The following is a 15,322-nucleotide window of genomic DNA, read 5'->3' on the forward strand; positions in this document are numbered from 1 at the left end:
TGTTAATAATTACTGTAATGTTGGTGATTTTTGAAATACGTCCTGCAACTGTTAATCTTACATAAAAATTTCATGGTAAATACATATTTTATTAATATTTTAAATACAGGAATGGTATCATTATCATTGATGTCCTGCAAGATGATCATGCATTAACCATTTAGAGACAGTGTAAAATAAAACAAAAGTTAAGATAAGCAATTCAAACAAAGAATGTATAAAAACATTGTTCAAATTCAATTTTATTTTTAATGTTAACCCCCAACAAGACCAACTACATTTGAGAATTCTTAGTTGGTTTCAGAAAGAAGCTGTTTGAACATCTGATTTGAGTTCTGATTTAAGTTCACAACCATTTGCTCTGGTATATATGGATGTTGCATGTGAGACTTTGACAAAGCTATAGGAGATAAAACATTTGGTGGTCTACCCATCTTCTGATGAAAGTATTAACAACACATAATCAGCCATCTTTAATAGAATTGGGTCGGTCAATTTGTTTTACCTAAGGTTACTTATTTCATCTCTTGGCATTATGGAGCGCTAGCTTCTACCCCAATATGTTGTTTTTTGGACACTGAGTGACATTTGGAGAAGCCATCAGTTAGTAAAGAAGAAAGGATATGATCCTTAGTGTCTATATGGCTCACCTGTATTCTACAGACCACTAACAGGGAATTTAGGTTGAGCCATTTAGCTTTGCCCTGGTATATTCCAGACTATAAGACTTCAACAAAATTAATACTATTGCAGGGGTAGGTTGCAGCGTTTATTTTTGTTGCAGCGATAGGTGCAACGGAGTAAAGAAGGAACCACGGCTATAGCAACCAAGCATTTGAAAACGCTTTTTGAAAAAAAATGTCAGGGGAGAAAGAGTGAAATTTTAAGCCAATTCGTTAAATATAACTATTGTTTCGAGGAATTTCAATAGTAAATATTTACTTTGAAAAAGCGAAATTATGGGACTCTAGAAATATGGCCCGAAAATCTTCAAAGTTTGTATCGGTTCAAATTTAAAACTGCAACATTGAAGTCTCCGTTGTCAAAATCCCATAAAGGAAAACTACATCCTCTCACCTTGAACAATAAGGAAAATCACAGTTTTGCATGGGTGGTACTGATTCGTCCTCTTTTTTATTACGTTTTTTATAGGTAAGGACTGAGTTTGAGCTCTTTTTGTCCTGTCGCCACGCTCAATGTAAGCCGTTTAACATATTTTTTTATTGTAAATAATAATAATAATAATATACTGCAATAGAAAGGTTTCCGCCTCTATAAATTTAAAATTGCGCCTGTGCAAAGTGTAATTACACCTGCCACCTCCAAATACTGTCACTAGAATTCTGAACTTTTATTTTACCCTTCATCCAAGGGTTAGAAATGTCTAATGAACATTGTAGTTATATTTAGGATCTTTCTAAAATACACTAAATTTATACAGCCATGTTTTTAGATTTATCACAATAGTTCGGCAATGATGAGACTCTTAAAAAAATTGCTGTAAAGAAAAGCATCCACCTTAATTTACCGAAAGCTAGGTTAGTAATAACACATTTTTAGTTGGTTTTACTACTACTTCTACAAAAAAATTCAAGACAGTAACAAGGCATTGGATGGCAACAGAGCACCTTAGGCCCTTCCTCCACCAAAACCTATTCAAAGCTTCATTCCTTACTCCCTTCTATGAAGCTCCAATTTCATTTAAATTCTTTCTTTTGACCTTTCTTACATAATTAGGGACTACCTGTTCTTCATTGGTCACCAAAAAGCTAGCAAAAGCTTAACTGTTGGCAATATTTCATTCTTCTTCCGTAAACCGTGGACTAGCCATATTAATCTTTGTCTCGTTATAGTGTTGGAAAGTAGAATCGAACCACATTTTTCGTACAGTTGATTGTTTGATATGAGAGTACGTCAAAGGAGTATCTAAAACCGTTTATAGACAATTACTTTCTAGAATACTTCAAAGAAACTTCCTCTTCCTTCCAAAGTACCTGCATTCCAATGTCGTGCTTGACCACTGTCTTTTCTATGGCTTTAAACATTTTAACCTAGTAAGGTATCTGACTTACTTTTCTGTTCTTCTAAACTTCTTTCAATTCGGATAGAGCACCCTGTCTCGGATATTCTATATTATTAAATCTTATACATCCTCTATCTATTTTAATAATACTACCTAGTAAGTGGAACTATCAACTTGATCAACTGGCTAGTTACGTACCATCACTTCTCCACCCTTAGTTATTCCTAGACTAAGGAACTTTGTCATTTTTCTAACATTTTTGTCTAGGATACACAATTCATCTGTAGAGTCTAAGATTTGGAAAGTTTTACCTTCCTATTCGATATCATAAGATAAGATAAGATTTATTGCTGAAAAACGGCTATCACAAGCCCAAAAGGGCCAAATTCGCACTGTAGCGTCAAATAAAGCGAAAAAAGAACAACAAAAACAAACAATAAAAAAACAACAGGAAATTATAAAAGGGTCAATGTCAAATATGTAAAAATGTAAAAAAAACCTCATAAAATTAGAAGGCAATCTCAAGTCAGCAAAAATGCAAAAAAAAAAAAAACCGAAAACTCGTAAAATTAACAAGGGAAAATTAAAACGTAAAATTAAGTTAGTTGGTAACTAGCAAACATAAATATAAAACCTCCAAATTTGCAAAATGGACATTAAAATTAATAACTATGAGGTAAAGAGTGATCGTGTGGGGGGGGGGAGGCAGCGGAGATTCACTGGTTGAAAATGTCAACTATGTAAGGGATAAAAGTTGTTCTATATCTTTCAGTGCAAACTCTTATTAGGGCAAGAAGGGGGATTTTTGTTGACACAGAACGCGGGGAGTTGTTCGAGGGTTATGAAGTGCATTGTTAGCAAAATTCCCGTTTTCATGTTCCTGTACAAATGTTTCCCATTTTCATGTACAATTCCCGTTTTCATGTACAAAGTCAATCAGAATAATCCAAATCAACAGGGATAAGACAAAACCCTTCTTGACTAGTGATTCTAGAACGAACCAACAGCTAACTTCACTTCCTACTTTAACTGCAGCAATGGTACTTTCATGCATAACACTAATCATTTTAAAATAATTACTTGGTGTCATGATTACAGCTTCATATGTACCCTAGTAAAGAAAACTGTAGCTCATAGTAACCGAAAATTTTTAAACACGCTTAAAAAAAGAAAAAAACAGTCAAATGTGGAAAAATTACCACTTAAAATTCAGTCAGGAATAGTAGTTGTTTCGATTAATTTTAATGGCAAAACTTTATTGCAAAAACAAATAGATGTAAATTTTGGAAAATATACTGAAACCCCACGAAAATAGTTCTGTATTGAAATGAAAACTGCACCATAGGAATTAACATTGCTGTAAACCTCATGTAGGAGCATTACACTCCCCATCTTGAGCAACAAGGAAAATCACTTTATTGCATGCGAAGAAGTGACATGTCCCTTTTTTTACCGTAAAGGGGTAGGACCTTTAATAAGGTTTTTCAATATTTCGTGGTGCGGCTGCAAATCCTAAGTATTTTTAGATTTTCGTTTAAATTCAATTTACAAACTGGTATCTTTCCGTTTGCCGGCTTGGACGGAGCTTCCCATTCAAAAGTAGAAAGCTGCTCCAAACGAATCAAAAATTGGTGGAAACGCTTCACACAGTCCTCTCGACTACATTTCAGCTTACACACTGTAGGTTCTGTCTGCTTGCAAACTGCTTCGCTCAGAGATTAAATAACTTTTTTTTCAACTGGAACTAAGGAGCAACATTAAAACTTTAAACGAACAAAAGTTATTACGTATATGAGTGGGGTTGCCCCCTCTTTAATATCTCACTATGCACCTTAAATTTTTTTGTTACTTTTAAAGAAAACCTTCTTATTGTTCTGATTAGCCGACCCTTGTTTTTTGGGAGTCGTTGTTGAGGAACTGGGACAAAAAGTAAACTTTAGCGCAAAAAGCGAGGTATTGAAAAAGGGATAACTCCCTTTATATATGTAATAATTTCTGTTAGTTTTAAGTCTTAATGTTGCTCCTTACTTTCAGTTGATTTTTTTTTAATTTTGGATCGTATTTGAAATAATGCTGGAAAATCTGGCCCAAAGAATTACCATTTAAAATTGCCATATGTAAAGTTGAGTTGGAAAAGAGAAAGCAAGACAAATAAAAAAGAATTTTGTAAAGGAATTCTGGCAAATTCCCCCAGTTAGAAGTTTCCCATTAAAAGTTCACCCCCCCCCCAGAAAATTCACTCTCGACTGAAAATTCCCTCCTTGGAAAATAACCCATCAGAAAATTCATCCTCCCCCCACCCGAAATATTTCCACTCGAATGAGCCTCTCCCAATATTCTACGATCACTGGTTCTGTACGGTTACCCGTGAGGAAGAAAAGACAGAAATTAACACGCATCCATAATCTTCCTTTTTGCAAAAAAATTGCAAAATCCCACATTATTGAAGATTGGAGTTTAAAACCTCTACAAATCGATTCTCTGATAAGCTGAATCTGGCGGTGGGATTTTCATTAAAATCCATTGATTTTTAGGGCAGTTTTCTCTGTATTTTGAAAATCAGGCAAATTTTCTCAGGCTCGCGGCGTTCGATTGGAACTTAATTAATCTTATATATTTTAAATAGGTATAATAAGCCAATTCTTTTGATACATCTATTGATATAAAAATTTTGTTTTTTAGAGTTTCAGTTACTATTGAGTCACGTCACTCCTTATTTATAGTTGTATAATTCAATCCTTAGGGCCCTAGGGAAGAGTTATACCTAACTTTTTGAAATGGATTGTCATATTCATCTAGCTAGTATGAGGTTCGTGTACGGAGGTTTTATTGGAATTGTATTTGTTACTTTCAAGCATAGTATATAAATAATAGATCATCTTTATACAGTTATATTATCTTTATATAGTGCTTTCAAGCAACAAACCGAAATCGGCTGCACAGGAAAAAAAACATCTGCTGTGTGTCCATCAGCAGTAAATTTCATGTTGTTGGGTTTATCATATAAGTTCCTCTGTAATGTCAGAGTTGCATTTGAATCAGACTCGTGGATAAAACCCAAATTATGGAAGACTTCGTAATTTGTGTATTTACACATTTTTGAATTTCAGTAATAAAATTTATGACTGATCAAACAGATCAAAAACTTAAGACAATTTTGTTTCCCTTAAATTACAGAATATAGAAGATAGGCAAATCAGATTTTCTATTTCTACTATTAATCTTCCCAAAGGTAAAAAGACAGAGTCTTAGTTGAATAATAATTATGAACAAATTGGTGTCGATACAAACATTTCAAACCGATTTCTTCTCATTTTGATTTTCTACTGTGGTAGTTGACAAGTAATGCATGGAAAACATGTCATTCATAAATCTTGGCTTTTATCGATAGGTATGCTGATGCGTAGCTAGATTTTTCAGCACCCGGGAATAATGTCAGTTTTGGTGCCTCCCCCTCCACCTGCCTTAGACCATCAGTACCACAGTATAAATAAAGAATTATTTTTGCGCTCCCTCAGGGTTTGCCCCCCCCCCACCCCTAGTCACGCCAGTGTAAGCGTGACTATGGTGTTGCTTGGGCACTACTGAAAAAAGTCAAAATCGGTTTGACAACTGGTTTTGGAGACACAAAAACTAGTCCTTCCATCGTATTTAGTTTAAAAGGCCAGGTAAGGGTGTGATTAAGATGATACAATGACAAAAAAGGAGCTGAATAAAATTTGATTGCAAAGGAATAAACAAATGGAAAGTTGGAATATTTTTTCATGCTTCAGCAGCCGAACTGAGGGAACCCATTCGAAGCTCAAGTATTAATTAACCAGACAAAAGAGGTTAATTACTTCTTGCTTGGAGCCAGGAATTTTAATTTGGATTGACTTTAGGCCTTCTACGACAAGAGAGAGCTTCTAAACAAATTATTGCATTTTAATTCTATGTATGCAGTAAGGAAATAGCATTTAGGAGCAATAGGAATTTTCCTTGAAAAGAAGAAAGAATAAAAAAAAAACAGTATTTCTAGCACAGTAATGTAAACTGAAAGACGGTATATCTTGAATAAATTCAATAGTTGTCTTCAGCAGATGTAACACACACACGCAAAAAGTAGAGTTTGAAGATTCTGATGTCTTTCTACGATAAAATCAGTCCCAAGGCTGATTGTGTCACTCTCACTGGTGACAGTGTCACCATTGATACTGTCAACCTGCCGTGCTGTTGACCCATTTGACACCGCAATGCTGGTCAACGACCAGATTGACCGATTTGGCACCCTCTATCCTGCCGTCTTAGAACTTAAATTATGGCCACCGTTGGATACATCCCCTAAGCTTAAAAAATGAAATGCATTACAAAATGTCACCTTAAAATGGGGCCTCCAATTTTTTTCTTTTCCTTTGTGGGCTAGTTTTATGTAAACTAGTTGTAAATGAGGTGAATTGCTGAGGACGGCAACAAAGAATTTGGATTTTCCGGCATAATATCTTTATCAGGCACTAGAAAAAGATAAAAACCTCATAGTTAATTCAAATATGGATTATAAAAGGCCTTAGAATATTATTGTTCTTTATGCACGCGATATCCAAATAAAAACTTATCACTGAAAGAAATAGGGTTATGTTTAGCTCCCTATGCATAAGCAAAGGAGTTCCTTTGGGGCTGGGGCAACATTTTTTACGTCATGAGAATTCTAAAAAACATACGAAATTCGCGGACAGCATGAGAGAAATAAATGCAAAGATTGGGATCGTAACAAAGATTTCAAGACTCTATAAAAGCACCGACCTAGTGCTCCCTTCATCGTGCACATGTCTGACAATATAAAAATATATATTAACATATGTTATTTCATATATTAATATATTTTTAATATATTTATTTCATGATATATTACATATATTAACGATATGAAAATATTCCCGTGAATATGTATTGTTTCCTTTTTGCCGTATGATAGCTGAAACCTTTTTGTCGTTTATAATCCCTCCCAAACCAATAAGTTTTTCCCGTATGAATTATGCTTTTGAATAATCGATGTCCTTAAAATACATTTTATAGGTTTCTAAGAAAAAAGGCTATTTTATCATTTATCTTAACATTCTATGGCGTTCTTTTTCTTAGTAAACTGTTTCCATCCTTATTCTACATTTCAAACTCTAAATTTTCAGATAATAATATTTTTTAGAATAATAGATTTAATAGAATAATAGAGAACAATAGATTTCTAGATATTTCAGATAATAATTGGTTTATTTTCTAGGCTCTATGTCGAGTTCGTGCTGCAGTGGAAAGTGACCAAGTCAATGGAGCAGAAAAACATGAAAGACAAAGTACTTCCGCTATCGATACAACATCTTGCTTTTATCAAGTAAGCTGAAAAGTTATCCATAGAAAAAATTATTTCAAGACTCTTACACGTTTCATTGGTTCTTTTCGTTTCAAAGACTTAAAAAGAAATGTATTGAAGTCTAAAAGAATTTTATCCCCAGGATTTTATACCGGGATTAAACAGATAATGAATGATTCTAACCTCAAAATGAAGAGACTTATTGAAAAATCCTTATAATCGATAAGAAAATGTGGATGTCATTACATATTTGGAATCCTAATACATATATGAAAATACAGAAGTTATTCCTATTATTTCTGTTACGGTACTAGATGCGGATCTACTGATAAGGCCATAGGTGCGAACAAAGTATTTTAATTGGGAAATTATCACGTTCCATAGAAAACTAGAAATAAATAACAAGTGTATAAAATGTCAAAAATATGAAAATTGTCTGGATAAAAAAAGTCAAAACTCTCCCCCCTCTCCCCTCAAGATAACTTTTACAGACCTACACCTCCCTGACACAAAGTTTTTTGACAGGTGCCGGTGGACTGGCCAATCGAGTTTTTTGTGTTTTTTTTTAACTCAAAAGTATCATAAAGCTTCAAATATAAAATCATGGTGCTATTTAAAGATTATTATTCTATAAATTTATGGTTGATTGTGGCATGAAGCAAGTAATAGGAAAAAAAAGTTATCATTTTTATTGCCAATAAAAGTGGGACGTACAATGGCGATCTTTTTTCAGTCCTCTTTGCCATGCAAGATGGAGGCTCATTAATTTTATACATCTATAACTTTTTTAATTAATGTTTTAAAGATTATCTGGACTATATTTTAATAAGCTTATAGACTATCTGTTTTATAAATAAGTTAAATTGAAAAAGCAAGTTTTTTCAACTGAAAATATGGAGCAGCATTGAAACTCAAAACGAACATAAATTATTCCATATATAGGGGGCTGCTCCCTCCCGTTAAACAACCCTTATGTTTCAGTAGCTATTCCTTAAGAACTGGGACATGAAGTCAAACTTTAAGCCAAAAGAAAGAAGTACTGATCAGGGAGCAGCCCCCACCAAAGTATCATATCATAATATTATGCCTGAGAAAATCACGCAAATTTTCTCAGGCTTTTAGCTTTTGATGGGTAGCATTAAGCTTGTTGAACTTTATTTATTCAGAATTAGCATGAAAATTCAATTTTTTTATATATCAATTGTTATTAAAATTCTGGTTTTAAAGTTTCGGGAACTATTGTTCCATGTCGCTCCTTACTCACAGTTCGTTACTACGAACTGTTTGATGAAAAATATTAACTTAGCTCGCAGTTTTTAGGGTTAATCGACTGCAAGTTTTATATGCATTTAGTTAAATATTTAATATTTTATTAGAATATCTATTGCTTATATTCTTTATATTTTATCTTTATTTCCTAATAGTCTAAAATTCAAAGTATATAGTCAAAACTCAATACAATGAAATTCAACAGGCAGGATTACTAGATAAATGAGGTTTTCCTATTCCTTTCAATTTCCCACAAAATAAAAAGTCAAAAGTTCTCTTATAAATTAAAAATGTTATGTGAAAAATATCAAACTGAATATTACACAATTAAAAGCAAAAAGTAAACAAACTTGTTAAATGCAGCTCTCTGAAAGCTTCGGTGACAAAATGACCTCTGTAAGTTAAGTTTAAACCGCTGATGAAAGTAATTTGATTCTTTTCTAATACACTTAATCTTCTTTTTGTTATATTATTGTAATGAAAGTTGGTTCTGAAAGTTGGTCTATTGTAATGAAAGTTGGTTCTCAATACGTTTAAAATTGGTTCTGATTACTGTTATCAAATGCAGACATAATTTTAGTTTGGCTTAACACTATAGAATTTTGCATCGTAGGCTATGGCTATATTCGTCTTAGCAACCTGAATCTCTATATTTCGATTTGATTTACAGCTCAAAATGAAAATCAGACTTTTTTCTTTCCTAAAGATTCAAGCTATTGAAGTTTCACTGTATTTTTTAAAGCATGTAGGGATTTTCTCTCTTCTTTTTTAAGGTATTTGTTAACATACCCGTTTCCATTATCCGTGTCCGTATATCTATCAAAACGTCTCATATCAGTTGTGATTTTATCTCTTTAACTTATTGCTTTCTTTTTCAATAGCGGCATATTTGTGTGCTATGATGTTGTGATTACTTAATTTTTAACAACATAAAATTAGCACATAGCATCCACAGTCTCTGTGCTCTTTCATTTTCCATTCAATAATTGCATCAACTGCACAATTATTTAATAGAAGAATTCTAAAAGAGAACTTGCTTAGTCGATACAATCTCTGAGCTCTGAAAACAAATTAAATGAATAAAGTTAATGATGAAAGCTCATTAGATATAAAGTGTGATGAAAAATAGCTTGCATGGAAAAACATAATTAATTGTCATTTATTAGTTAAAAGGTTTCTTTTATATTTGTTTGTTGTTTTGTATACATATAAAGATGCTTTGACCTGTAAATTTGAATTATCAAAAAAACGTGATTCTTGAATAAAAAGTTCTTTCTTCACTTTAAAATCTGATAAATTTCTAAGAAAAAACATGTATTTTCATTAAAAGATATATATGTCTTTGTTAAAAAACTTCTCGCCAAAAACTAGTAATTGATCTCTTTGGGAATTAATAAAGTTACCTTTTGTCTAGATACGAGAATTTTGGAAGCAGCTTTTGTGGCCTGATCCCGTTACAGGAGGAAATTTCTTGTACAAAATTTGTGAGGTATGTTAAATCGATAAATTAGCTCTAGACCAGTGATTCCGTGGGGCACAGGCCCAACTGGTGGGACATAGCAATATTTTTCTGGATCATGGGCAGGACGTGAAACCTTCGGCTGATTATGCATTAAACCTTAGTTGAAAAACTAATTCATGTGAATGAAGTCACTTTCAAATGCATTGAAAGAGCAAAACAGGTATAAGATGCCGTTACGCATCGCATAAAAGCTGTTGTATTCAGACATTGTTTTACATCAATACCCTATAAAATATGCCTAGAGGACGACCCAAAAGAGATACTAAGTTAATAGCCTTTTAAGGTTCCTGTAAGTGATTACACGCAGTTTTAAATATCAAAATTGAAATACCAAGAGGGGGGATCAGGACTGCCCGGTTTGGAGCCACTTTTCTAGACAATTCTACAAAAAAAAGGGCCAACAATGAACATCTGCGAGAAAATATTTCACATTTCCAAGAAACTCAAAAGATCGAGTGGTACTGGGATTTGTAATCAGAGTATAATCATAGCACTCTATCAATATTTTGCTAATGAGATAAAAGTGAGTAGTCAAGCAAAAAACCTGGGAAGAATTAACGAGCTATTCTGAAAAATAAATTCGCGTTTCCTTGCAAGTCTTTTTAGCATGTTTTCATCTCATTAGGCTCTAATTATAGACACTGGTACTTTTAAAGGGATTTTCAAATTGTCCTCGCTATTTTTTTCTATATTAGTCATTTTAGAGTATTTCTATGTGAAGAAAACCAACAGTAATATAGCCTTCTAATGATTTAACGATCAATTTACTTTCCTTGTTAAAATCTTGTCATCAAAGGAAATTCAGCGTTTCTTTTCTTAACTTTTGTTTTCTTTTTACAGAAAGCATTCAATAATTTTTTTTTGTTTTATTCTTTTTTAGAAAGTATTCTTTTTTTGTTTTGTGTCAAAGTATTGAATCGCCTATTAAAATAAAATTGAGCCAACTTTTTTTTATCACTTGGAATAAAAGCAGTGCTCAAAGTATTGCAACGTCATTTATGACAGCTTAGATACGAAGTTTTAATACTAAAGTTATTTTGAAGTCATCATAGGATTTCATAAATACAGTATAAAATTATTCAACCAATGAAAATATCAAAAAGCTATTTTTCAACTCAGCACAGGAAAGCAGGCCTTTTGATTAGCTTACTTTGTCAATTATACACCAAGTGAAAACACGGCTTTGGTCATGCATGAGACATAAATATTAATGGAGCTAGTATTACCGAAGACAGATAGAAGATACAAAGCAAAAATATAGAAAAAAATACATTTTCGGCATTGTTCAGATAATAGCCACTTTTCTTGAAAAGATTGGCCTCTAATAAATCTTACATTCAAAATAATTCATAACTACTTTTCATTTCTATAATAAGGCACCAATTTCACGGTCATTTTTTTTATAGCAACTAGAAGATTAACGTTTGATTGTCTTCCTACTTAGGGCTAAAAAGTTTTCGGAAACTATTCTCAATCATTCATGGTGCATTTTCTAATACCTGGATCTTTTTTTGTATTCTCCGAGGATCCTTGTCTAAAAGGACTGAGTATCTATTAAGGAAAAATGAGCAAAAGATAGTCAGTGGCCTTGTGGAGATATTTTCGAAGAAAAATACTCACTAGAGGATAAAATAAAGGAAAAAAGAGGATTGGACATGATTGGTTATTGATATTTATAATGTAAGAATAGAAAATGATGTATAACAGGGGTTAATAACTATAATAATGTTTTTCAAGGAAGAAGCGCAATCACTTTGAATGTTTTATTAAGCGAGTAATTAAAAAATTGAAAATAGCATGGGGGAAATGGAAAAAAGAATGAGTGACATTGAAACTTAAAGTGATCAGGAAGTAAATTTTGAAAAAAAGATAAAAAGTCTGCTCCCTAAACAAATTATATTGATATTCACATTAAAATTGTTTCTGCTAAAATGTTTCACAAATTCACTTAGCGAGGACACAAAAAAATGTAATAAGATCTGTCTTCATTGGAAACTAATTTTTTAAAACAATGCGAAACTTTTTCTACTCAGTTTTTCCCTTTTGTGTCATGTTTTGTTTAACTTATCTGTAACCGAATAATAATGATTTAACCATTTTAAGTCAAAAGCTATGATAGGAATAGCTTTGTATGATTTATTCCTCACCTAGTTGGTTTTCATACCTTAATCTTTTCTATATTTCTATGCATCCATAAATTGAATGACTTATGCTGTTTTTGGACCCCCCCCCCCTAGAAAGTTCACTTTGTAATTGTATATTTTACAACGTCCAATGTCTGCCTATTTGACTGATCACCTTCCTGCAATTTTGCCTATTTTAGTTTTAAACACTAAATAACTTAGTCCCTATCACCTTGGTTTCATTGGCTCGTGTTTTAGGTGAAATAAATTCCCTGCAATCTTGTTTCAAATTCACTTGCAAAAACATTACCTCCCTGACAGTGTGATTGATTGTATATAAATCTAATGCATCCTATGTTTATCTTGTAAGTGTCTAGAATCTTTTATATATTTTACTAAGGTGGATGATCAAATAAAATGAAAAAAAATGTTGTTTTTTTCTGGAAAGTTTGATAATTACAGCAAAAATTATAAATGTGGCTATGAGATTGTTTTTGTATCATAATCCTCAGCCATGCAACAAACTTAGAAAAAGAAATATCTCCTGGTTTGTGGTCCTTATTCCAGAGATGGTAAGAAAACAAAATCTAAAGAGATTTTTATAAGAAAATTAGTAGTAGTAGTAGTATGACGGCACTAGACCCTTAAGGTCCAAACTGGCGGTGCTGATCTCCGTTTCATAGTCCTTCAGCCAGGAAGTGCAATGGGGGGCTGGGGGTCAGCCATCCTGTGCTTTCGCACACCCTTCCTACTTACCTTCCCTAGATTTCTCCAGGTACCTATTTAGAGCTGGGTCGACTCTGGCTAAGCTTGCAGAGTCACGCCACTGACCCGCGTCCCAAACCAAATAACTGGCCACGCCAGGGATCGAACCCGTCCCCCTCAGACAAAGATTTCTCAACCCAGCGCATGTCCACTTAGCCAGGAATAGGAAATTATAAGAGAATTGTGAAATAGAGAAGAATATTTTATTTGAAGTTTGCAACGTATCCACTAATTATTTATAAAAAAGCAATATATATAGGTTCTTGTCTACTAGATAATTAAAATTAGGATAAAAAAAGTTTTTGAGGTTTTAAAGTACGTTTTCTAGGGATACGATTAGACCCCGGGGCCGCGCCGATGAGGGAAGACCGGCGGCGGTGGGGCGAAAAATAGCACGCCGCGCCACGCCACCGGTAAGACGCCGGCGGTGCGGCGCCAGTAAGATGTCGGAGGCACGCCGCCGGCGCAATCAATGTTGACCGCAAACATTATTGTTTTCATCAGTCTTTCTCAAATCACAGCTTAAATTTACAACAGATTCAAGCCTATTCATGAGTTCAAAAATTCACAAGTCGCTGGCTGGAAACTGGTCTTCTTCATTATTCATCAAGAGAAGTAGAAATCTGGTAGAAACGATATGGCTGTGGCGTTTCAGAACCCTTGCATAATACTTGTAGTTGAAGCATCTATTAGCTATGTATTCCTAACATAAATAATTATCAAAATTAGTAGTTTTTTTCATCGAGCATTACTGCATATAAAACTTCAAAATACCGTATCACAAAATTCGTCAGTTATCTGGGTAAAAACTTTGAATATAACTTTGAACTTAGAAGCTTAATTTTTTCATATTGCCCTTTGCCTATATCTGTTTTGTCACATTTAAAACATTTGAAACGGGCGACTTTGATATTGATTGTTTTTTTTGCTCTTTTGGATTCCTAAGAAGCCTTCTTGTATTAAAAACTGGTTTTGAATTACAATTTAAAAAAAAATGCATTTTAAAAGTTTATTTTTGGCTTCTTTATAGAATATATGTCATGTAGGCTAAGGCTGAACTGCTGCTTTTTTATCACTTTTGGCTGCTCTTTTGGATATTATTCATTTTTTCTTTTGGGGATTCATTCCAAATTATACACTGATAAATACCTAATATCAGTCAAATTATAAACTGTATCTAAAAGGAGTAAATTTATCAAATTGAAAAATACAGGATGAACACTTCACATGAGAACACTTCAATTACAATGACACAAAAAACACTTAATTGTTTATTCGCTATGAAGAAAAATGAAGTGCCAGCTATTTTCTTAGGTAAAAAAAATTAAAAGCTCATCCGTTTTAAGTGTAATTAAATGAAATAATATGCAGACTGAAGTAGCTCCAGGAAGATGTTGAAATGTTCATCCCAGTTCGTCACCTACCCCCCCCCCTCTATAATACCTCCCTATCCCACCCCCTTCTGGATACCACCTTGATAGGATACCGTCTCAGCTTTCATTAGAAAAATAATTTACTGAATAATAAACAAGGTCACTATATGGTTAAAAAAAAACACGTAAAATAACGTTAAACAGCTTAGTGTTCCTTGAAAAAAAAAATTGAGAGTATGAGTAAAGGGGTACAAAGACAACAACAAAAATGTCGAAATTATTCAGATATACCTCAAATTACTGGAAAACTGAGTGATAGATACGCCATGGCATTCCATAAGATCCAAAGAATCGAATTAAAAGGGAGCACACACAAAACCCAAATAAGGCCAGTAGCCTATGAGAAATCGCAAAATACCCAAGACAATGAACAAGTCCTTATGGGGAGCCCTGGGTCTATCAAAATATTTCAATGGTTTCCCAGGGAATTTGATATCATTTTCTTCTGTCTCCACTTTAAATGAAAAAAAAAAAAATTATCTTTTTGGCATCCCTGCTTTCAATAAAAAAATGACGTTTTATCATTTAAAAATGATAGCCCCCTATCCCCCTCCCTATAGGCAATAATTTACAATATATTTATGAATCATATTTTTGGGGTAGCTTCCGGTTCAATCTTTAATTCCCCAACCTTGCACATAGCTTAGTCTATAGCTAAATGTTGTCTCAACCGAAGGCTGTTTTTTTTAGGGGGGGGGGGGGTAAAAATGTTCCAGAAAGAAGATTGTATTTTCTATCAGGTGTTCAATAATTGAGTATTAAACATTACGAAAATCTTATCTAAAACAACAAAAAAAAAAAATCTGCAAACTTACAATTCAGCTGTAGAAACAATCTGTCGGCTGT

General features: G+C 33.3%; 1 protein-coding gene across 1 annotated transcript in view; it reads left to right on the forward strand.

The window, feature by feature from the left end:
* LOC148942051 (BAI1-associated protein 3-like) overlaps positions 1 to 15,322 on the forward strand; it is a 146,900-nt gene that overhangs the window by 91,156 nt on the left and 40,422 nt on the right. The window contains exons 9-10 of the mRNA XM_089103219.1: positions 7,278 to 7,385; positions 10,048 to 10,122. Coding sequence (XP_088959345.1) covers positions 7,278 to 7,385; positions 10,048 to 10,122 — 183 coding nt within the window. The remainder of the gene's footprint in view (positions 1 to 7,277; positions 7,386 to 10,047; positions 10,123 to 15,322) is intronic.

This window comes from Artemia sp. Qi Xiang Cuo, chromosome 17, assembly GCF_049724085.1.
Source record: "Artemia sp. Qi Xiang Cuo chromosome 17, ASM4972408v1, whole genome shotgun sequence".
In the NCBI taxonomy this organism is placed as follows: Eukaryota; Metazoa; Arthropoda; class Branchiopoda; order Anostraca; family Artemiidae; genus Artemia; species Artemia sp. Qi Xiang Cuo.